General features: G+C 43.8%; 1 protein-coding gene across 15 annotated transcripts in view; it reads right to left on the bottom strand.

Annotated features, from left to right (window-relative positions):
• Positions 1-24,091, bottom strand: part of LOC105494335 (CAP-Gly domain containing linker protein 1) — a 151,053-nt gene that overhangs the window by 27,150 nt on the left and 99,812 nt on the right. For all 15 annotated transcript variants that reach the window (XM_011762742.3, XM_011762751.3, XM_071070907.1 and 12 more), the window contains 3 exons: positions 22,155-22,271; positions 19,664-19,770; positions 12,695-12,815 (listed from right to left, as the gene is read on the bottom strand). In XM_011762742.3, the coding sequence (XP_011761044.2) occupies positions 12,695-12,815; positions 19,664-19,770; positions 22,155-22,271 (345 nt within the window). The remainder of the gene's footprint in view (positions 1-12,694; positions 12,816-19,663; positions 19,771-22,154; positions 22,272-24,091) is intronic.

The raw sequence follows: 24,091 nt of genomic DNA, 5'->3' as shown, positions 1-24,091 counted from the left end.
CCATGTGGGATTACAGAGAGACTGGCCATCTCAGTCCAGTTTGGGACAAATCTGCATGGCCACTCCAGCTCCAGAGCTCCCCATGGCATTGGTCAAGGCTGTTGCTGGGCCTGCATCATGGCTCAGCTTCTCCCACTGCCTAATCGTGTCTCTTTCTCCTCCTCTCCATAGGAGCTGCCCCAAGAGCATACATCAGTATCATCACACTCAACTCTCCCTCGGCCTGTTTCCCAGGGAACTCAACCCACAGCAGTGCGCATTATGCTACCAACTAAAGTTCTATATTATGCAGGAAAGACCACATGCCTCAGGACTGGTTTAAGTTTACATGAATATGTACATGAATTATGTAAGAATATTTACATCTTCAGGCTGGGCATGGTGGCTCACGCCTGTAATCGCAGCATTTTGGGAGGCCGAGGCGGGTGGATCACCTGAGGTCGAGTTCAAAACCAGCCTGGCCAACGTGGCCAAACTCCATCTCCACTAAAAATAAAAAAAAATTAGCTGGGCGAGGTGGCAGGTGCCTGTAGTACCAGCTACTAGGGAGCCTGAGGCAGAAGAATTGCTTGAACCCAGGAGGCAGAGGTTGCAGTAAACTGAGATTACGCCATTGCACTCCAGCCTGGGTGACAGAGCAAGCCTCTGTCTCAAAAAAAAAAAAAAAAAAAAAAAAATTTTTTTTACATGTTCAAATACATTCACACAGGTATCATTGTCCTTATCAAAGAATGACATTGGGGCTGAGCAGTGGCGCACGCCTGTAATCCCAGCACTTTGGATGAGCCAGGTGGATCACTTGAAGTCAGGAGTTCAAGACCAGCCTGGTCAACATGGCAAAATCCTGTCTCTACTTTTTATACTAAATACAAAATTAGCTGTGTGGTGACGCATGCCAGTAGTCCCAGCTACTAGGGAGGCTGAGGCAGGAGAATCGCTTGAACCCGAGAGGCGGAAGTTGCAATGAGACATGATTGCGTCACTGCACTCCAGCCTGGCAACAGGGTGAGAGTCCATCTCAAAAAAAAAAAAAGAAGAATGATATCGATGGTGTGGCTACAGGGCGGGAATATCGTGACTGCCTGAAGCCAATACATACAAGTAGTTCTTCACAGAGAGTGCACATGTCGCCTTAATCTTTACTTTTTACTCCTGGGTGCTGAAAAGACAACAGCTACTCTTCCCTTAATACTGCTAGTATGTTTAGTGCAGCTGAAGTGCATCTTCTGTTCAGATGCAAACACCTTTAACTATGCAGAGGCAGAGTGGAAAAGATCTACACCCTCTGGCCTAGACTCTGGCAGTCATTTCCAGAATGGATAACTTCTCAGTGCCAGGCAATGGCTTTCTTTTTTTTTTTTTTTTTTTTTTTTTTTTTTTTTTTGAGACGGAGTCTCGCTCTGTCGCCCAGGCTGGAGTGCAGTGGCCGGATCTCAGCTCACTGCAAGCTCCGCCTCCCGGGTTCACGCCATTCTCCGGCCTCAGCCTCCCGAGTAGCTGGGACTACAGGCGCTGCCACCTCGCCCGGCTATTTTTTGTATTTCTTAGTAGAGACGGGGTTTCACCGTGTTAGCCAGGATGGTCTCGATCTCCTGACCTCATGATCCGCCCATCTCGGCCTCCCAAAGTGCTGGGATTACAGGCTTGAGCCACCGCGCCCGGCCCAGGCAATGGCTTTCTACAAAACCCCTCAAAAGTCAGAGAGGTTAAGAGGACTCCCAAGTCTAGAGGAATGTCTCAAGCAAGAAACTTAAAAGATACGAAAGAGAATACACAGGCTGTAAAAAGACTTTCAGTAACTGAACATAACGCTTGGACCATTTCCTAAACGTAACAATGCTTGAATGCATGTGATTGGGTGAAAGGATGATTCCCACAGAACCGAAACAAATCAGACATTTGGCTTTAGTGACTCCCTAAGTTGCGGATATAATTATTATTTTTTAAAATAATAATTATTGTTAAAATGATACATGCTTTTTTTAAAAAGAATAAATTCAGCAATATTTAAAAAAAGACAGCTGGGTGTGGTGGCTCACGCCTGTAATCCCAGCACTTTGGGAGGCCGAGGTGGGTGGATCACGAGGTCAGGAGTTCAAGACCAGTCTGGCCAACACAGTGAAACCCCGTCTCTACTAAAAATACAAAAAATTAGCTGGGCGTGGTGGTGGGTGCCTGTAATCCCAGCTACTCAGGAGGCTGAGGCAGGAGACTCGCTTGAACCCGGGAGGTGGAGGTTGCAGTGAGTTGGGATCACACCATTGTACTCCAGCCCAGGAGACAGTGCAAGACTCAGTCTCAAAAAAAAAAAAAAAAAAAAAAAAAAAAAAAAAAAAAGAAAGAAAGAAAGAAGAAGGAAATATATTTCCCCAATTCTTCCACTTAGAAATAACTACAACTAGGCTGGGTGTGATAGCTCATGCCTATAATCCCAGCACTTTGGGAGTCCAAGGCCAGAGGATCATTTGACTCCAAGAGTTTGAGATCAGCCTGGGCATCACAGCAAGACCTTGTCTCTACCAAAATCAAACAACCAAACCTTAAAAATTAGCCAGGCATGGTGGTATGTGCCTGTGTTCCCAACTACCCGGGAGGCTGAGGCGGAAGGATGGCTTGAGCCAGGGCACTCGAGACTGCAGTGAGCTGTGATTATGTCACTGTACTCCAGCCTGGACGGCAGAGCAAGACACCGTCGAAAATGAAAGAAAGTAAAAGAAAAAACATAACACTAGCTGAATGACATGCCAGACATCTCCATGTATATACACAATGAGAAGGACAGAGAGGGGGAAAAAGCAAATTCAGTTTTACTTTAACAGGAGAGAGAATAAATGGAAGTAAAATAATTTGGTTGAGAGCAAAACAATGTTATGTTACTTATCACAAGATATACATGATTCTAAGACATCCCAATAGGTTCATACTATACATTCGTTTTGTAAAATTTAAGTAAAACATGTTCTTAAAATGTAAGAGGTTGATGTAATTTTCTTAGGTATAAATTAATTCTCTTTTTGTTTTGAGTCAGGGTCTTACTCTGTCACCCAGGCTGGAGCGCAGTGGCGCAATCTCAGTTCACTGCAACCTCCGCCTCCCAGGTTCAAGTCATTTTCCTGTCTCAGCCTCCCAAGTAGCTGCCTGACCTTAATTTTAATTTTAAGCCATATTGAACATTTCTGTGATATAAAAGATGAGGAAATTTGTACACTTCTTTCAGTCGTACCCCTCGAATTTTGTTAGTCACATTCTCTATTTTTTTCTACTGTTTTTCCTTTTTCTTACTTTGCAAATGTTTTAAACTTGCATTCACCAAGTGATCAAAATTAACATCACCAATAATGGGACAAAGAAACATCACATGCCTCCTGGCAGGACACAGTATCACTTATATAGTCTTTCCACTAAAAATGCATAACCTGAATATTATCAGGAAGAAGCATCAGACAAACTCAAAATGAGAGACTTTATGCAGCTTAACTGGCCTGTTCTCATAAAAAATGTCAATGTCATGGAAGACAAAAACAGAGGAATCGTTCCAGATTAAAGATGACTAAAGAGACGCGACAACTCAGTGAAAAGAATGCATGATCTTGGACTGGATCCTGAATTTTAAAATGCTGTAAAGGACATTACTGGGACAACTGCCTGAACAGGAACAGGGTCTATACATTAGGTAATAGCGTTGTATCGAGGTTAAACTTCCTGAATTTGATGACTGCACTATGTTTATGTAAAAATAATAGAATATATGAGCATCATTTGTTCTATTCTTATAACTTTTCACAAAGTTTGAAATAATCTCCAAATAAAATATTAAAAATATTAGTCTGGGTTGGGCGTGGTGGCTCATGCCTATAATCCCAGTGCTTTGGGGGCTGAGGCGAGTGGATCACTTGAGGTCAGGAGTTTGAGACCAGCCTGGCCAATACGGCGAAACCCCATCTCTACTAAAAATACAAAAATTAGCTGGGTGTGGTGGCACGCACCTGCATTTCCAAGTACTCTGGAGGCAGAGGCAGGAGAATCGCTTGAACCCAGGAGGTGGAGGTTGCAGTGAGCCGAGATTGCAGCACTGCACTCCAGCCTGGGTGACAGAATAAGACTCTGTCTCAAAATAACAAAGAACCCCACAACATTAGGGTGTGCCCATAAACCCCACAGCTGTGTGCTTAGCTCTCTGTTTACTTGGATTTAATGCTCACAAGCAGTCCTTGTGTCCGCTTCTCTTTCGCTAAGGCCTTTACTTTGATTCATGTCTTGCTTGGCTCAAATTTATCATCAAGTGGCTCCTTTTCAGAAGGACTCACAAACACCACAGATTTTAAGTCCTTTCATGTCTGAAAACATGTGCCTGCTGTCTCACCTGAAGAGTCATTGTCTGGAGATGATGCTCTTGGCCATACTTCCTGTCCCTCAGAACTCTGGATGCAGTGCCGCAGTTTTCTTGCACTGAATGTATCTGCGGTTGGGTTGGTTTTTCAAGTTTTTATAAAAAATTTGATTTTTCTGCCTGGGCACTTAGAATTTTTTTTTTTTTTTTTTTTTTTTTTCTGAGACAGTTTTGCTCTTGTTGCCCAGGCTGAAGTGTAATAGCGTGATCTCAGCTCACCACAACCTCCACCTCCTGGGTTCAGGCAATTCTCCTGCCTCAGCCTCCCAAGTAGCTGGGATTACAGGCATGTACCACCACGCTTGGCTATTTTTCTTTCTTTTTTTTATTTTTAGTAGAGATGGGGTTTCTTCATGTTGGTGAGGCTGGTCTTGAACTCCTGATCTCAGGTGATCTGCCTGCCTCGGTCTCCCAAAGTGCTGGGATTATAGGCGTGAGCCACCCCACCCAGGCTAGAATTATTTTTATATTGTTGAATTTCAATAATCACCAGGGTATTTTTGAGGGGTATCTATTATTGTGGATCAATTTTTCCCAGTGGGTCCCCTTACTGGGTTTCCATACAACCCACTCTCTTTTCTGTTTGTGGATTCAGTTCTTTTACTTGGGGAAATTTCCTTATCATATCTCCTAATACTTTAAACACACACACACACACACACACACACACACACACACACACATTTTTTGAGACGGAGTCTTGCTCTGTCCCCCCCATGCTGGAGCACAGTGGTGTGGTCTCGGCTCACTGCAACCTCCGCCTCCCGGGTTCAAGCTATTCTCCTGTGTCAGTATCCAAGTAGCTGGGATTACAGGCACCCGCCACCACACCTGGCTAACTTTTTTATTTTTTAGAGACAGGGTTTCACCATGTTAGCCAGGCTGGTTTCAAACTCCTGACCTCAAGTGATCCGCCCACCTTGGCCTCACAAAGTGCTTGAATTACAGGCTTGAGCCACTATGCCCGGCCTAAATATAGATACATTTTTGAGACAGAGTCTTGCTATGTTGCCCAGGCTTGTCTTGAACTCCTGGGCTCAAACAGTCTCCTGCCTTGGCCTCCCAAACTGCTGGGATTACAGGTGTGAGCCACTGCACCCAGCCCTTTCCTTTATATTTTAAGAAACATTTATAAGGCTGCTGTTTATGATTTATTTAGTAGTCTTGATCTGGTGTGGTTTGGTCTTCAATTTGTTTCCTTAATTCTCAATCTCCCTGTTAAACTTGTGTCATTTTATCATCTTCTCTTTGAACAGTTGTTTTATTCAAATAACTTGAGTTTTACATAACACAAAGCACTATTTTCCCTGGGTAACAGCTTCTCTTGGCCTGAATTCCTGTGTCTCTCTGGCTCTCGATGTTCCCTTCTTTCCCTTTCCCTCTTAGGGTGCAGAATGTATACACTTCTTCATCTTATTCTGGATGGCTCTACCTAGACCTTGCCTTTGCTCACATATACTGAGAGTTTCCCCCAACACCCTTCCTACCTTATCTGAGGCCTTTATCTTTAACCCCTCTACCGCTAAAAGGTAAGCACTACAACTGACACATTTCTGTAGCCAGAGGCTTCTGGATAGAGTCAAGGTTGGGATAGTTAAGGCTACAACAGACTCTGCTGGCGATCTCTTTCCTGAGATTTTTTCTTCAGTGTTCTGTGCACATCACTCACTCTACCTGAACACAGGTAATTCCATTCCCACAGGAGAACATCCTCAGCCTTGGGACACGTATCCCCAGTGGGCTGTTTCCACAGTGCTCCTACTGCTTCTGCTACCTTCCCTTCCTAGAGACTGGAATCCAGCCTCTCCTGTGATTGGAGGTGGTTATGTGATACAATCACAGAAATGTGAACTTTCTTCCCCAAATTAGAAGACAGAGCCATGTGAGAAGCCCCTTGTGCTTCCCTGCCTTGTCCTCCCCCTGCTTCCTTCCAGAAAGCTCTGTGATGCTTCAGGTACAATAGCCAACCGGGGATCAGACGGACAAGAACTACACACCTAGCAGAGCAGCAAGCAGGAGGAAGAGCCAGCTCCGTGTAGACGTTCCTGAGGGGGTACCCACCCCAGACTGCCTACTGCGGACTTATCATCACTTGGGAAAAATACCCACAGTGCCTTGTGCCTGTCAGCCGCAGTTTGTTGGCTGGACTAGCTACAGAAAATGACCATGGGCAGTTTTTCCCACTGTTGGTAAAATCCTGCGGTGGTGCAAAGGGGCATCGAGCCTCAGAAACTTTTCTTTTACTTTTCCCAGGCTGTCTACTCACCTCTTAATTTTTTCCAAACTAGACTGGGCACAGGGATGGGGAGAATTCGAGTAAAAATTTTTAGGATTTTGCTGTTCACCATCCTTTCCACTTAACACTGGGGACAAAGTGTCAGAGTCAAACCACAATTTTGTTTCCTTTCTTGGTTGTCAATTTACTTTTTATTTTTTGAGACGGAGTCTCACTCTGTCGCCCAGGTTGGAGTCCAGTGGCGCGATCTCGGCTCACTGCAACCTCTGCCTCCTGGGTTCAAGTGATTCTCCTGCCTCAGTCTCCCAAGTAGCCAGAACTACAGGCGTCCGCCACCATGCCCGGCTCATTTTTGTGTTGTTTTATTAGAGACGGGGCTTCACCATGTTTCCCAGCTGGTCTCAAACTCCTGACCTCAGGTGATCTGCCTGCCTCAGCCTCCAAAAGGGCTCGAATTACAGGCGTGAGCCTCCGCACCCAGACTTGAGTGCCAATTTAAAAGTTTACAGCATCAAGTTGACTGGCTCTGTTGGCTTCTTTTGGACACACATTTTAATACAGAAAAACTGTGTTCATAGCATTGGGTACTGAAGGGAGAGAGAGTCTGTGATCCAGCTTCAATCAGCCCTAGTTGCCCAGAAGTCCCTGAGCCCAGATTAAAATTATGATGGCTGATAACCACCATTTTTCCAAACTAATACACAATAAGCTAAAAATAGCTTTCCCTTTCTAAGCATTCATGTCTGGGAATTGAGGCTCATTTATTAAATGGCAGGTGACTTCATGATCAATTTAGATGCTAACCTCAATTTTTTTGTATAACACATCTGCTGTAACCTCTGTCAGGAAAAACTGTCCATGAAAAACAGGTATTGAGTCATTTAATCCCTGTCCGGTTTCCATAAGCAAACTGTAACCTCATTCTACAAATAGCCAGGGGGAGAATCAGCTCTGTTCCCATAGTGACAGCTCACTGTATTTGCTATCTTTACAAGGTGGAACACATGTGAGGTTTGGAAATGATAAATCAGACATATCAAAAGTGACTACCTAAGGTGACTATTTCTATAGAAGAACTAACATTATTTTTAGAATTCCCTATGAAAAGAAAATAGAGGCTAGACTATACCTGTGGTCCCAGCTACTGGGGAGTCTGAGGCTGAAGGATCCCTCGAGCCCAGGAGATTGAGGCTGCAGTGAGCTACGATAGCACCACTGCTCTCCAGCCCAGGTGACAAAATAAGACTCTGTCTCTTAAAAAAAGAAACGAATGCTCTGTATGGTTTCCATTAATCTTAAACCACAAGACCCTGCCTGCATTTACACTGTATGCTTCTATCAGCCACGCAGAGAGCAAATGCCCCACTAAGTTGGTGATCAGGCTTTTGGCGACCACAACTCTGCAACAAAAGCTATTGCAATGGTTAATACTGAGTGTCAACTCGATTGGATTGAGGATAAAAAGTATTGATCCTGGGCATGTCTGTGAGGGTGTTGCCAAAGGAGATTTAACGTTTGAGTCAGTGGGCTGAGAAAGGCAGGCCCACCCTTAATCTAGGTGGGTACAATCTAATCAGCTGCCAGCTTGACCAGAATAAAAAGCAGTCAGATGGCTGGGAGCAGTGGCTCATGCCTGTACTCCCAGCACTTTGGGAGGCTGAGGCGGGCGGATTGCCTGAGCTCAGGAGTTCGAGATCACCCTGGGCAACATGATGAAACCCAGTCTCTACTAAAATACAAAAAATTAACCAGGCCTGGTGGCATGCGCCTGTAGTCCCAGCTACTAGGGAGGCTAAGGCATGAGAATCGCTTGAGCCCAGGGGGCGGAGGTTGCAGTGAGCCAAGATTGAGCCACTGCTCTCCAGCTTGGACTACAGAGTGAGACTCCATCTTAAAAAAAAAAAAAAAAAAAAAAAAGCAGGCAGAAGAACGTGAACAGACTAGACTGACTTAGCCTCCCAGCCTACATTTTTCTCCCATGCTGGAGCTTCCTACCCTAGAACATTGGACTTCAAGTTCTTCAGCTTTGGGCTTCCTTGGTCCTCAGCTTGCAGATGGCCTCTTGTGGGACCTTATGATTGTGTGAGTTAATAGTCCTTAATCAACTCCCCTTTATATATATCTATCCTATTAGTTCTGTCCCTCTGGAGAACCCTGACTAATACAGCTATGAAACTGGAGGTAAAGGGAATCATCTAAAAAAGTGGAAAGAGCAGTCACAAAGGCTGTCTTCTTCTGTAAAACAGAAACTGGGCCCTAGCTAAAAACAAGTTACTCACCAAACACCCATGCATTCATTCAAACCTACAGGTCGTACTATACGATTCCTACTTTCTCACAGTCTGTGGGAGAAGAAGCAGAAGCACACGATGCTGACCACAATGCTGGGTTCTAAGGGTCAGGGCACTGCAGAGCCCACACCTAACCACAGAGGGGCAGCAGCTTGCTCTGCTTAAGATCAGAAGCGATGACCTTCAAGATGGGCCTTTAACAATGAGGACACGCATCACCAAAGATGCAAAAGCGGCCAGGCGTGGTGGCTCAAGCCTGTAATCCCAGCACTTTGGGAGGCCGAGATGGGCGGGTCACGAGGTCTGGAAATCGAGACCATCCTGGCTAACACGGTGAAACCCCGTCTCTACTAAAAATACAACAAAAAGAAAAGATGCAAAAGCAGACCTGTGAATGGCAAGATTCTGGGATGCACTGGGTTTTCTAAGCAAAATAAACATTTGAGGCAGAAAAAAAAAAGTACCAGTAGGGTTCAGAGTCCATTTTTAGAGCACTGTTTGACCCCACCTACCCCATTTCTAGCTCACAGCTTTTTAAAATCTTGAACAACAATAATCATGAAGTAAGCAGAAAAAAGTTTTATTCTCACAATAGAACAGCAGCTGGACAAACAGGCTTTCAAGTTAGGCAGACATGATTTCGAATCTCGGCTCCTCCACTGCCTATCTGTGTATTCTTGGTAAGTTCGTTCACTTTTTTTTTTTGGAGATGGAGTCTCACTCTGTCGCCCAGGCTGGAGTGCAGTGGCACAATCTCGGCTCACTGCAGCCTCCGCCTCCCAGGTTCAAGCAATTATCTGCCTCAATATCCCGAGTAGCTGGGATTACAGGCGCCCGCCACCATGCCTGGTTAAATTTTTGTATTTTTAGTAGAGATAGGGTTTCACCATCTTGGCCAGGCTGGTCTCGACTCCTGACCCCATGATCCACCCGCCTCAGCCTCCCACAATGCTGAGATTACAGGCGTGAGCCACCACGCCCAGCCGTTAGTTCACTTTTGAGCCTGTTTCCTGTCTAAAAATAATCCTACTATCTCTGAGGTAGGTTGTGATGATTCCATGAAATAATGGTAAAGCAATCAGCTCAGTTCAACAAATTATGATGCTTCTAAATAAAGGAATCAGGAAAGAACCTAGGTGGTGGGTCAGTATTTACCTTTCCCAAGTCAATCTAGTCGCTGCTGTCTCGATTTTAGAATGAAAAAGCAAATTTTTCTGTAGTACTACAACTAAAATTATTTTTTTAAAATAGCATTTCTGGCCGGGCGCGGTGGCTCAAGCCTGTAATCCCAGCACTTTGGGAGGCCGAGATGGGCGGATCACGAGGTCAGGAGATTGAGACCATCCTGGCTAACACGGTGAAATCCCGTCTCTACTAAGAAATACAAAAAATAGCCGGGCGAGGTGGCAGCGCCTGTAGTCCCAGCTACTCGGGAGGCTGAGGCCGGAGAATGGCGTGAACCCGGGAGGCGGAGCTTGCAGTGAGCTGAGATCCGGCCACTGCACTCCAGCCTGGGCTACAGAGCGAGACTCCGTCTCAAAAAAAAAAAAAAAAATATATAGCATTTCTGCCAAATACTGTAGCTCTGTAATATATTTCTAACACAGTTGATCAACAGTTTGACTTAACTATAGAAAGCAACTAAGTGAAATTTTATAGAATTCTTGGAGATGATACAATAAGAGAGTAACAGAGCCCAATGAATTAATCGGTCTTCACTAAACTAAGGTTGCTTCTAAGTTACTTTAAACGGGTGGCTCACTCCACTCTTTTGAAATATATATACCATGGAAAGAATGATCTGTATCTTTCTTGGTAATCAATATTTTTCACAATCTCCATCATGAAAGCCTATCACATTTTAGTTCACACACACATTATTTCTCCTTCTGAGTTACATACAGGAAACTACCACTGGCATAAGAATCCATCCCATTCTTTAAAAGGAAGTCACTTGTTGGCCGCTCCTGTAGGCATTATTTTCTAACACTCTGCAAAGTACCTGATTTTTACATTTTTTAGTCACAAAACCTTTTCAGTAGGAAGCTAATTGAAATCTCTACTGCAAAAGAGAACAGAGCTGCTAGGATGGAGAGGAGCCCAAGACGGGCAAAGAAACTGTGGGAAATTCTAAACAAGGAAGCATGATGTCTCCTGAATTCCTTCTGGTTCTGAGTGACAGAGACAAGAACTGTAATCATCAGTCCAGTCAAGGGCCACAGCATTAAGATAAGAGGATGATCTCTGTGTGTTCCTCCTATTTATGGAACCCACTCTCTCTACCAGAGGTGCTCAATGAAACGATAGGAGATGGCAATAGACTCAGCACTTAGCCAACATCCTCCTCCTTCCAAGTCCCTGTGGACACACTGATGCTGGAGATGCCAAATGCTGTAGGTGTTTTAGCTTGTGCCAGGAAAAAAGAACCTCTGCTGGTTAATGGGCTTCCATGCTTCATGAACTCCAGTTTCTCACAAACTCATCAAAGGGGAGTGCAGTGACCCTAGTTAAGTCAACACACTGATTCTTTCCTTGGCCCCCATCAGAAGATGACATCTCTTGACACTAGTCGCCAAATGATGCTGAACGAATTACTATCATCTTTGTGCTTCCGTTTCCCCTTTTACAAATAGGGATAATAATAGCGCTATCGCTTAGAATTGTGGCAGGGACTGCGATGATAGCTAGCACTTATTTGTGCCTGTCACATAGCAAGAGCCCAAAACTGTTAGCTACTATCACCAACAGCATCATCAGCATCTTGGAGCCTGGAGAGACGTGGCATTTCCTTCACAAAATAAGAAAATTGTGGAGAGCAACAATGAAGATTTTAAAGTCTAAAATTAACTCTCCAAAAAGTGCTTTCACCACGAATTGCACCATGTCAATGGGTACTCAGTACAATTACCCCAAACTAATCCTAATCCCAAGTAAGAATTAATGTTTGGAACATATAATGGGGGGAAAAAAATTTTCCCCTTGGAGTATAAAGCAACAATGAATGACTACACAGCAAAAGTCTCCTAAAAATGTAATTTTAAGCTGCTGCTCCGAAGTCAGATGTGACTTACAATTCAGCACTTTGATTCAACTGTTAGAGAAGAATAAAAGGCAGAATACAGCTTCCTTTAAAATCAGTTTTGTTGCCATGTTTAATCAACTTCTCTGTAAGAAACCTCTGAAATTTAAATATAGAAGCAAATAGGTTGTGGTTTGCTTATAGTTCATGCCAGTTGTAACATATATTCTATATTTACCAATGCACACAAGTGCACATGTATGCACAGTTCCATTAGAAAAGGCTTAAGCATGCTTTTTAATTTAAACAAAAGCAGAGTTCTATTTAAAATCAGCTGCCAACACTCACACCAAATCTATATTCTTGGAATCTGTTTCTTCAAAATCAATTTTGATGAAAGTGAAAAAAAATCTTCAGGGAAAAATAATTTTGTAATCCAAGTAGTAGTAGGGAGAACATACTGTCCCCTTCCATTTAAATGTTGAGCTACAAGATTGTCTAATAAAGATCGTATTTTCTACTTGCTTGCAAGTTCCAGTGTTTTGTGTGTTTTTTAAAGGACCTCTCAAATCTCTCCTACCCTAAATCCTACAGCAGCACGTTTGAAAACAAGGAGACACATAGCACAGGTAACTTGGAATTCCGTTTGGAATGACCCCACCACACTGAGCAGACCTCCGAGTGGCCTCTGAGCACACTGCCAACAGCAGCAGCACTCAGCACGGCAGAGCTGGAACCCCCCGCCAAAGGACACTGACCTTTTGATGACTTGTGACTTCGTCCCGGCTTCTCCCCAGCTCCTCAGCAAGTTTAACGTTCTCTTCTTGCAATGCTGAAAGCTGCTGGGACTTCTGAGCTGCTGCCTGCTTTAGGGTTTCTCTGCAAGGACAGTGAGTGCAGGGTTACCATAGAAACAAGACAGGCAAGGAAACTGTGGGAGACAACCAGCTTCACAGCACTGAAGAAAATATATCTGGGTCACGTGCCTGATAGGATCTATAATAACAGCAGACAGTATTATCTACATGCAGAAGGGGCTAAATGGCCACAACCTCCCAAAAGGAGGACTGCCACCCACAATTATTACATTTTTCAGAACCTAATAAACCCTATGGCCACCCTCCCACCACCCACTTACCCCATAAAAAACGAATTTTGCTATAAAATAAATGACAAATGAGATAGTCAGTACAGCCCTCCTATCTTTAGGAATATTTCCGTTAGATGATTTTACTAAAACCCACTTCGTTGATAAAGTGATTTAATTTGCTGCCAAGGCACTCTGTTCTAACTGCACAGATCTATAATTTATTTTTTTTTCTGGAAGAAATACAAATCCAATGGTCCCATTTACCAGTGTATCTGTCAGAGTCAAGTGCTGATGTAAATCTGAGTATATTTTTAGGACAACTAGAGGCGGAATGCCCAAAGGAAATACAGTTTCCCAATTACATAACAGGTGTTTTATTTTGATAGTAGTCTTTCCACAATGCTAATTTATAATTGAAAGAAGCAAATAAAAATATAATACAGACTACTAACTTATACCATGAATATCAGCATAAAAAAATGAACCGGATAGGTATATTTATTAAACATCTTCTTGTTCTTAAAATAATCCAAAACATAGATCCTAAACATTATCCTTTATACATGAATATGCACAATATTTGAGCACTAAATCTTAGTTTTATGTTATAGAGGGTTTTGATGGAATTGTGAATTTTAAGTACATCTGTGTTGGTTAAACTCCGTTTAGCAAGCTGTCATACATGGCTGAATTCTCAATCAAGTCATCTGGGTATGAATCCATCTGCTGATGCATGAACACATCTATTTTTAACTTCAATTGTCTAATGGGTGGCAGTTCTCGGCACACTCGATTTTCTCAATTTTTATTTCTCCATCCACCTATAATATGCACACTGGGATGACCTCAGGAAGACTTAGGGAAATAAATCTACACAAAAATTCTCTTAGCACACTAAATTAGGCTTTTTACAGAGATGTTTATTTAGCAATTGAAGATAAACTGAGAAGGAATTTTAGCCTCAGCTAGTCACTCACGAAAGAGACTCATATATATGAATCTCTATATATATGTATATATGTATGTACATACACATACACACACATCACAGCGAAAGTTCATCTGTCCAAAGTCCATCAATCTTTGACAAATCAGATTTCCTTATGGTAAAATCACCATAAGCCAAATGTATTTCCCAGGTGGTCACTGCCTTCATGAGTGGCTACATGGTGTCTGCATGTGTGTGGCCTGTCAAAGTGCTACGCTTATACTCCTGTTCCTTCCTCTCTCAAGCCTACAGGAAGGAAAATTATAACAATGCATCAAGGAAGTAATCTAAAAGTGGCCAAAGTGTCCTAAAGAATTGACCTATAAAAACAAAATTATTGGGTTTTTTTTTTGTTATTGTTGTTTTGAGACGGAGTCTTGCTCTGTCACCAGGCTGGAGTGCAGTGGCGCGATCTCAGCTCACTGCAAGCTCTGCCTCCCGGGTTCACGCCATTCTCCTGCCTCAGCCTCCTGAGTAGCTGGGACTACAGGCATGTGCCACCGTGCCCAGTCAATTTTTGTATTTTTAGTAGAGACGGGGTTTCATCATGTTGGCCAGGATGGTCTGGATCTCTTGACCTCATGATCCACCCACCTCGGCCTCCCAAAGTGCTGGGATTACAAGTGTGAGCCACCACGCCCGGCCAAAATTATTGTTTTAAAATTTACAAAATGCTTCCATTTTCTCATTTAATCCTCAAAGCCCAAGGAAGTTAATGTTATTTATGTTTTTTTTTTTTTTTTTGAGGCGGAGTCTCGCTCTGTCACCCAGGCTGGAGTGCGGTGGCGCGATCTCGGCTCACTGCAAGCTCCGCCTCCCGGGTTCCCGCCATTCTCCTGCCTCAGCCTCCCGAGTAGCTGGGACTACAGGCGCCGCCACCACGCCCGGCTAATTTTTTTTTTGTATTTTTAGTGGAGACGGGGTTTCACCGTGTTAGCCAGGATGGTCTCCATCTCCTGACCTCGTGATCCGCCCGTCTCGGCCTCCCAAAGTGCTGGGATTACAGGCTTGAGCCACCGCGCCCGGCCTATTTATGTTTTAATGAGAAGATTGAAGCTCCGGGAAGTAAACAGATTTGCCCCAAATCATAAAGCCAGTGCGCAGCAAAACCACAAGAACAGGAGCCGCAGCTGGCAGATGACTTCAGTCGTGACTCAGACCTAGAGCGCTTCGTTTTTTCTTTAGTGGGTAGCGGGTGAATCCATTTCAGAGAGGAAAGAGGCTCCAATAACCCAAATTCTGGAAATACTCAAGGAATGATTCTCAAAATAGCTACAAAAATATTTCTACTGGTTTTTAAAGAAGCTACTTTTCTTTCTACATGACAAGATATCTCGACGCAGAAAAGACCAGGTTTAAAACTAAAGACAAACATTGTTAATATTGACATGCAAACATTTTACTTATGAATCCATCATAAATCTATTATCATGCTAAATGTATTGTACATTTACTACTGTGCTAGGTGAGTAAAGACAAAAATTAGATTGCTTATACCTTTTTTTCCCTAAGATCCAAAATTATACACAAGAAACTGTTTCATTGTTGATTTACAACTGAAAATAGGAGCTGGCTAACCAAAATCAAGCAAGAGCTTTCCTAAAAGCAGACTTGTAAGTGGCACACAGGAAAAGAACATTCAGTTACAAGTGCTGGTTTCCAGGGGCAAGGGTGATATTCTAGAGGGAGTGGTTCCTATTAGAACCCCTGTGGTGGTTGAGCGCAGTGGCTCAAGCCTGTAATCCCAGCACTTTGGGAGGCTGAGGCAGGCAGATCACTTGAGGCCAGGAGTTCAAGACCAGCCTGGCCAACATGGCAAAACCCCATTGCTACTAAAAATACAAAAATTAGCTGGGTGTGGTGCATGCCTGTGATCCCAGCTACTTGGGAGGCTGAAGTGGCATGATGAATTGAACCCGGGAGGTGGAGGCTGCAGTGAGCTGAGACTGCTGCCACTGTCCTCTAGCTTGGGCAACAGAGTGAGACCCTGTCTCAAAAAAAGAAAAAAAAAAAAGAAACCCTGTGTCTATATTGGTCCCCTTTTTCTCCAGTAACCACAGTCCTATTAGGTGAAGAGAAACACCAAAAAAGCTCCAGAGGACACGCAAAACCCCACACACATTAAACCATGGAAGAAGTAAGTGGCTGCTCATTCTCCAGCTTTGAGCTCTGAGGAATAAGACTAAGGAGGAGCCAAGTGACTGCTTTGTTTTGAGAAGCACTGTTCCCATTACACAGTCCTCTTACAGCAGAAGGCCCTGGAAACTGGACCAGGGGGCCACTGGTCATCAGGGGCAGGGGTTTTTTCAACCTACTCCCCATACCTCCTGCGCTGGCTTCCATGGAACGCTACCAGCGTGTCTCCCACCGTTCCTCCCTCCCGTTAACAGTCCCAGGCATATTGTGCCAAGTCACTAACAGGAAGATGTGATTCCCTCAGGTCTGTTGGGGCAGAAAAAAGGTAGAAAATCCAAAGCAGCCCAGGCTCTTTCTGCTCTGGGATCCGGTTCTTCCCTACCCGAATGTGTTCAGGGATCAGAGGTCTGGGGAGTGCAGCACCAGGAACAGCTCAGCACAGGCTGGGGCTAGCATGACAGCAGCTGGAGCCACGATCTCAGCTAAGCTTTTATTAGCCAATGGAATAATTCGAAGGAGGAGGTCACAAAAACAACTTATGTCACCCGGCCAGGCACGGTGGCTCATGCTTGTAATCCCAGCACTTTGGGAGGCCGAGGAGGGCAGATCACCTGAGGTTGGTAGTTCAAGACCAGCCTGATCAACATGGAGAAACCCCGTCTCTACTAAAAATACAAAATTAGCTGGGCATTGTGGTGCGTGCCTGTAATTCCAGCTATGGAGGCAGGAGAATCACTTGAACCCAGGAGGCGGAAGTTACGGTGAGCCAAGATCATGCCACTGCACTCCATCCTGGACAACAAGAGCAAAACTTCATTTCAAAAAAACAAAAACAAAAACACCACCACCAAAAAACTATTTGTCTTCATAAAGGTGAAATCAGCGCCACACTGAGGGTAGGTGACATGACAGGATTCAGTGAGGACTCTGAACATTAAAGGGTGATCTCACTGGAATACTAGTAATGACCACAACAAAAGACTCCTAAGACCTGGGTGCAGTGGCTCCCGCCTGTAATCCCAGCACTTTGGGAGGTCAAGGCGGGCAGATCATTTGAGGCCAGAAGTTCAAGACCAGCCTGGCCAACATGGTGAAACCCCATCTCTACTAAAAATACAAAAAAATGGCCAAGCGCAGTGGATCACGGCTGTAATTCCAGCACTTTGGGAGGCTGAGGTGGGCAGATTACAAGGTCAGGCGTTCGAGTACAGCCTGGCCAATAGGATGAAACCGTTTCTACTAAAAATAGGAAAAGTAGATGGGCATGGTGACAGGCACCTGTAATCCCAGCTACTCAGGAGGCTGAGGCAGGAGAATCGCTCGAACCCGGGAGGCAGAGGTTGCAGTGAGCCGAGATTGCACCACTGCACTCTAGACTGGGCTAAAGGGTGAGACTCCATCTCAAAAAAAAAAAAAAAAAAAGTACAAAAAAATTAGCCGGGCATGGTGGCACACGCCTGTAATCCCAGCTACTTGGGAGGCTGAGGCACGAAAATTGCTTGAACCCAGGAGGCAGACATCATGGTGAGCAGAGATCACACCACTACACTCCAGTCTGGGGAACAGAGTGAGACTCTCTCTGAGAAGCAAACAAACAAACAAATAAAAACAACAAAGGACTCGTAAGTAGTACTGCAGGAAAGTGGAATTTTATCTAAACCCCACGAACCCTCTTGGCCAGGTCCACTTGGCCCTGCCCCTCCAACACCTAGTAGGACCCAGGGAGTTCGATGGTGGGATTATGGCAGCGGAGGCTGGAGAGGGAGTCTCCCATGGCAGTTCACACACTCCCTTACCAGCTGCCCGTGGGACACATTGCAGGAATTCAACTTGATGCCCCAAAGCCCTCCAGGTTTGCAAAATGACTCGTGTCACCAAGAAAAGAAATCCTAAGCTGTACCTGCACCCCGCTTCCTGAATGAATAGAACTGTCACATTACAACAAATGACTTTGTTTTTCCTGTCATGGTGACCCATCTTCTATTTGTGTCATTTGATGTTGGCAGGCCAAGGAAATTGAAGCCTCCCCTGATGACCATAATCATAATTGTAAATTTATAAATCTGCATAAGTGAAATTGTTGGAACTGTTTAAACATAATCCCATCATCTAGAGACCCGCCATTTAAACCAGGACCGAGGAAGAAAATCGCTGACATCACAAGCTGTACATCTCCTCGCAGGAGCAGCTCAGATCAGATTCTTCCCAGGAAAATTTTAAAACTCTCAGAAGAACCACACATGTGCTAGCTTAATCCAAGCTCAATCAACAAATAGTATTGAGGATGGTGACTTAAAACAGCAGTTTGGAACTGATGCTTTTGTTTTTGTTTGAATCTCATCTATGTATTAGGATTGGAAATAAAAGACACAAGCCCTTGAAGGGCAGGGACCATATATACTCACCTTCTTATGCTTCCTACCTTAACTGTACCTACCATGAAAGAAAAAGACACACTCAAATGTTCACCAGGTGAATTAGCTTTAGCGTTTTAGGTTAATACGGTTGATACAGTGTAGTTAACAGAAGATCAAATGAAATCTACACTGTAACCATCCTTTAAAATGTCAGAAAATGCCAATCTCTAATAACTACACTAGCCAAACTTGAAAGGCAAGAACTGAGTTAGCATCAACAAAGGAAGTATGAACAGTCTGTCTGCCTGAAACCACATAACAAACTGATGTGTAAATCTTAATTTTAAAGTCTTCCCAAATGCTGGTCATTTCATTTGCATGCCAGATGGTTTGATTACTCTTTTTTTTTTTTTTTTTTTTTTTTTTTTTTACTATAAAGAGAGTTTTGAGGGACTTGCTAATAAAGGGTCTGACATTTCCAAATGTTAAGATTGGCTGGCCAGGTGCAGTGCTCACGCCTGTAATCCCAGCACTTCGGGAGGCTAAGGCGGGAGGATCACTTGAGGTCAGAAGTTCAAGACCAAATGTTAACATTCTGCTTGTACTTTCAAGGCTTTGAAGTCACTTCTTTTCTTTTTTTTGAGACAGGATCTCACTCTGTCACCCAGGCTGGAGTGCAGTGGCATGATTACGGCTCACTGCAGCCTCAACCTGCCGGGCTCAAGCGATCCTCCCACCTCAGCCTCCCGAGTAATTGGCAAATAGGCATGCACCACCATATCCAACTAATTTTTATATTTTTTGTAGAAACAGGGTTTCGCTGTGTTGTCCAGGCTGGTCTCAAACTCCTGGGCTCAAGTGATCCACCCATCTCAGCCTCCCAGTGTTGGGATAACAGGCACGTGCCACCACACCCAGTCCAAAATCACATCTGAATCCCCAGCTTAACTCATCAGCCAGTACACATTTCATTCTGATCCTTTAACTCAGCTGTGGTTCTGACTTAACAGCGGTTACTGATGTTACTTCTAGGGTATGCAATAGAGTTGGCATACGTTTATGTGCTTCTCAAATATTTTTAAAATAATTAGCATTGTGTTCACGTTTTCAATTTAAAATAAATTCCGTATTTTTTTCTCAAAGGAGAGAAACTTACATTTCTTTCCTAAATTCTTCCATTTTTTGATTCTCCACAGTCAGGAGTTCTTTTGATTTGTTCAGCTCTTCCACATTTTTCAAGTTGTTTTCTTTAAGTGTGTCCAACTTAAAGACCAAGAGAAAAAAGCTTGATGAAATTATTTCATTTTCCAATGACATGAATGAACAAATTATTCATGAAAGTGTGTACTGAAAAGACAGATGAAATTAGTCACTTGCAAAAAAAAAAAAAAAGTCTCCTGGGTGAAGAGATTACAGATGACAAGTCTATTACAAACTGCAAACCTCTTCCTTACATTTAGTCTGACATATCCTGTACACTTGGCCAAAATGTCAAACTAAATTGCTACAGAGAGGTAAAGTTTTATTTCATGTTGTGTACAATTCTCAGCACTTATCACGGAACTTGCTATTCAAATATGATTCATTAAAAACAAGAAATAAAATGCAAAGCAATGACATCAGCAAGGATTATTCTTCGTAATGAAAAGAAACCCTTTTCTTTTCCCAGAGATTAGTGATTTAGGATATGATATTGTTCAGTGTCACTACCAGATTTACATAGTCCTCATTACAAAAATTATTTATTTGAATCAAAATTATTTGTAGATTGGAAAAAAATTTAGTAACCCATCTGAACTTGAACCTGAAGAGGAAAAAGTCACGTTGTGGGACTGAAGGGCACTTACACCCATTTGGCTCCATCATTGGCCCACGGGGATGCAGCCAGCGGAGGGCCTGGCCCTTGGTGGAAATCCAGAGCTGTCACTGGGATGAGTGGGGATGTGACTGATCATAGGCTGTGGCAGGTGGCTGGAGCTCTAGGTGCGGAGCCACCACCAAGGATGGCAGCTAATGTGGGCCTCCATTCCTCAAGGTGGCTCCTTGGGCCATGCTGGCTTTCTGGGCCCTGAGAAGTTGTCTCCTACAGGCAGAAGAGGGAGCTAGCTCCTTTTGCCATGCCCCATGCCACCTGTCAGGAGTCCTAGAAAGTGTCTTGCTAGTTTTACAACTACCATCTTCCTTTTAACACCGAACATTCCAGATTAAGAAAACAAGAAAAATAAAGTATCACAATGTGTCTGAAAACATGGTTCATCCAACCCTGAATTCTGGCTGTAACAAAGACACCAAGGGATCTGTTACAGAACGACACAGTTCCCCCTGGTTCCACTGCTGCAAGTTACACACATTCCCTAAAATCCTCTCACTTACTTCAGCTCTTAATTTTGATTAACAGCTATGATTTTTTAATGCTTTTATATTTTTAGCTTAAGTCATCTTCTCTTAGGAGTGTCAGTTCTATAAATGTGCTTCCTTCTACGTGAACTGTTGTTATTTACCATATCATTACCTCCAAATGTTCATCTCCTTTGAGAAGTTGATTCTTGACCTCCACAATGAGAAGGACTAGTCTCCACAATGAGAAGGACTAGTCTTGACAGTGGCTCCTCAGTTTGGCCACCGCCTCCCCCTTGATTTCCTTCCTTAATGTCTTACCTGCCTATTACTTTTAAAAGCATCTGGGCGGGGCGTGGTGGCTCCCACCTGTAATCCCAGCACTTTGGGAGGCCAAGGCGGGCAAAGATCACGAGGTGGAGTTCAAGAACAGCCTGGCCAACATGGCAAAACCCCGTCTCTACTTAAAATACAAAAATTAGCCAGGCATGGTAGTGGGCACCTGTAATCCCAGCTACTCAGGAGGCTGAGGCAGAAGAATCACTTGAACCCAGGAGGCGGAGGCTGCAGTAGCCGAGATTGTGCCGTTGCACTCCAGCCTGGGCAACAAGAGCAAGACTCCGTCTCAAAACAACAACAATGACAACAAAACAAAAAACAAGCAACAACAACGAAAAAAGCATCTGAAGTTGCACAGGACTTCACATAACCATTTTGGTGCGTCAGTCGGCTTAGGATTTAGATAACAGCTTTCCAAACAAAGGGTTGGTATGAGCTGGGAGGGTGGGAGCAGGGAAATCCAAAGAGGAGGAGAAATGCTACTTGTGGACAGAATCAAAATATCTTGACGCCACATATTTGTCCCTGCTCCAAAAGTGACTCATTCAAGATGACACAAAAGGAAATCAGTACTGAAATGGGCCAAGAAAAGGCCTACATCAGACTCAGGACTGAGGAACGCAACTTAGTGGCTCAAAGTTGGGAAAGGGAAGAGAAAAAACGATGTGTGTGATGTAAGATAAAGGATATAAAAGCTAGAGCAGGCCATCAGTAGCTCTTCTCACTAGTGCTATCACTAAATAGTCATCTTAGAAAGCCACACTATTAGGGCTTTTTCCTCAATTTGTAAAGTTGATCCTAATAAGTAATGAAGTGATACACTTTATTTAAGATTATCATGACTCTGGAATGCATTTCAAACCTTTGTAAGGTCACACTTCAAAAACATAAGCAATCCTGAGTTAGTGATCAAACATTCCACGAAGTTGGTAAGCTGTTCTTTGTATAAAAAGCTATTTAAATCTGATTACTTCATTCTGTAGTTTTGCATTTGTTTGCTTGGTGTCCTCCAAGGAGGCCAGAGTCTCAGTCTTCTCTTTGGTCATCTGTTCCATTATCTGCATGGCATCTTCCGCTGTTTGAGCAGCCTAAATACAAGGAAACACTGTGAGAAATGAGGACACCCCTTGCCAACACCGTTAGGTGAGGATCGGGCTGTGCCGTTCAGGCAGCACTCAGTGTCTGTGTGGGTAAGGGAGGCACACAGAGAGGGTGAATCAGTCACCAATCCAGTGCTGAAACAGACAGACCAGGACAGGAAAGGTCTTTACTCTAAAGTAGAATATACAGACTCTTTCCTGCCATTTTTCAATGTCAATTATTATGCAATTTCCATGTTTTCAGAACCTCTAAACATACATCTTCCAATGAAAGTTCCAAATGACACTGGCAAGCATGCTCCCTTCATTCTGACTTAAGTTTGAGAGACTGTTCGGAGGTAACAATGAATAACATCCTAAGATAGCTGAATTTCTTGGAATCATATTTTTTATTATAAGTTTAAAATACTATCCTTGCTATTTCAAATCTGGGGCTTTTAAAGTCACTCAAATTTAGGCTGAGAATTTTTCAAATAAATATAAAAATTATTTGGGCACTTCTAACATGAGGCTCAAGTGTTTAATGAGAAGTATTTAATGCAAGTTGTGGGTAATGAATAAAAACATGGCTGTGAATAAAAAGATGCATATGGAGACAAATTCTTAGCTGCTATCAAAATTAATTATAAAAAGTGAGATATAGGCCGGGCGCAGTGGCACACGCCTATAACCCCAGCACTTTGGGAGGCCGAGGCGGGCAGATCACGAGGTCAAGAGACTGAGACCATCCTGACCAACATGGTGAAATCCCATCTCTACTAAAAATACAAAAAACTAGCTGGCCGTGGTGGCGGGCACCTGTAGCCCCAGCTACTCAGGAGGCTGAGGCAGGAGAATGGCATGAACCTGGGAGGTGGAGGTTGCAGTGAGCCAAGATTGCACCACTGCACTCCAGCTTGGCAACACAGCCAGACTCTGTCTCAAAAAAAAAAAAAAAAAAGTTAGATATGAAAATAAATGAAAATATACCTAGGCGTGGTGGCATGTGCCTATGGTCCCAGCTACTCAGGGGGCTGAGACAGGAGGATTGCTTGAGCCCAGGAGGTTGAGAGCAGCCTGGGCAACACAGCAAGATTCCCACCTCTAAAAAAATAAATAAACAGGCCACACACAGTGGCTCATGCCTGTAATCCTAGCACTTTGGGAGGCCAAAGCAGGTGCATCACAAGGTCAGGAGTTTGAGACTAGCCTGGCCAATATGGTGAAACCAAGTCCCTACTAAAAATACAAAGCTTGGCCAGGTGTGGCAGCACGCACCCGTAGTCCCAGCTACTCAAGAGGGTGAGGCAGGAGAATCGCGTGAACCCGGGAGGCAGAGGTTGCAGTGAGCCAAGGTCACACCACTGTACTCTGTACTCCAGCCTGGGTGACAGAGCGAGATTTTCTTTTTTTTTTGAGACGGAGTCTCATCTGTCACCAGGCTGGAGTACAGTGGTGCAATCTCAGCTCACTGCAACCTCCACCTCCCGGGTTAGAGTGATTCTCCTGCCTCAGCCTCCCGAGCAGCTGGAACTACAGGCCCACACCACCACACCCTGCTAATTTTTGTATTTTTAGTAGAGACGGGGTTTCACCACGTTGGCCAGGATGGTCTTCATCTCCTGATCTCGTGATCCACCTGCGACAGCCTCCCAAAGTGCTGGGATTACAGGCGTGAGCCACTGCACCCAGTGAGACTCTGTCTTAAAAAATAAATAAATAAATAAATAAATTTCTTTTAGGCACTTGTTTATAATTTATTGGTCTAATAAAGTTTATGAAAATTCTGCAATTTTCCCTATCCAATTATCAGCCATGAAGATTTTAAT

This window comes from Macaca nemestrina, chromosome 10 (genome assembly GCF_043159975.1).
Source record: "Macaca nemestrina isolate mMacNem1 chromosome 10, mMacNem.hap1, whole genome shotgun sequence".
In the NCBI taxonomy this organism is placed as follows: domain Eukaryota; kingdom Metazoa; phylum Chordata; class Mammalia; order Primates; family Cercopithecidae; genus Macaca; species Macaca nemestrina.
Note: the sequence above shows the minus strand (reverse complement) of the source record. Positions and strands in the feature narration are given on the sequence as shown.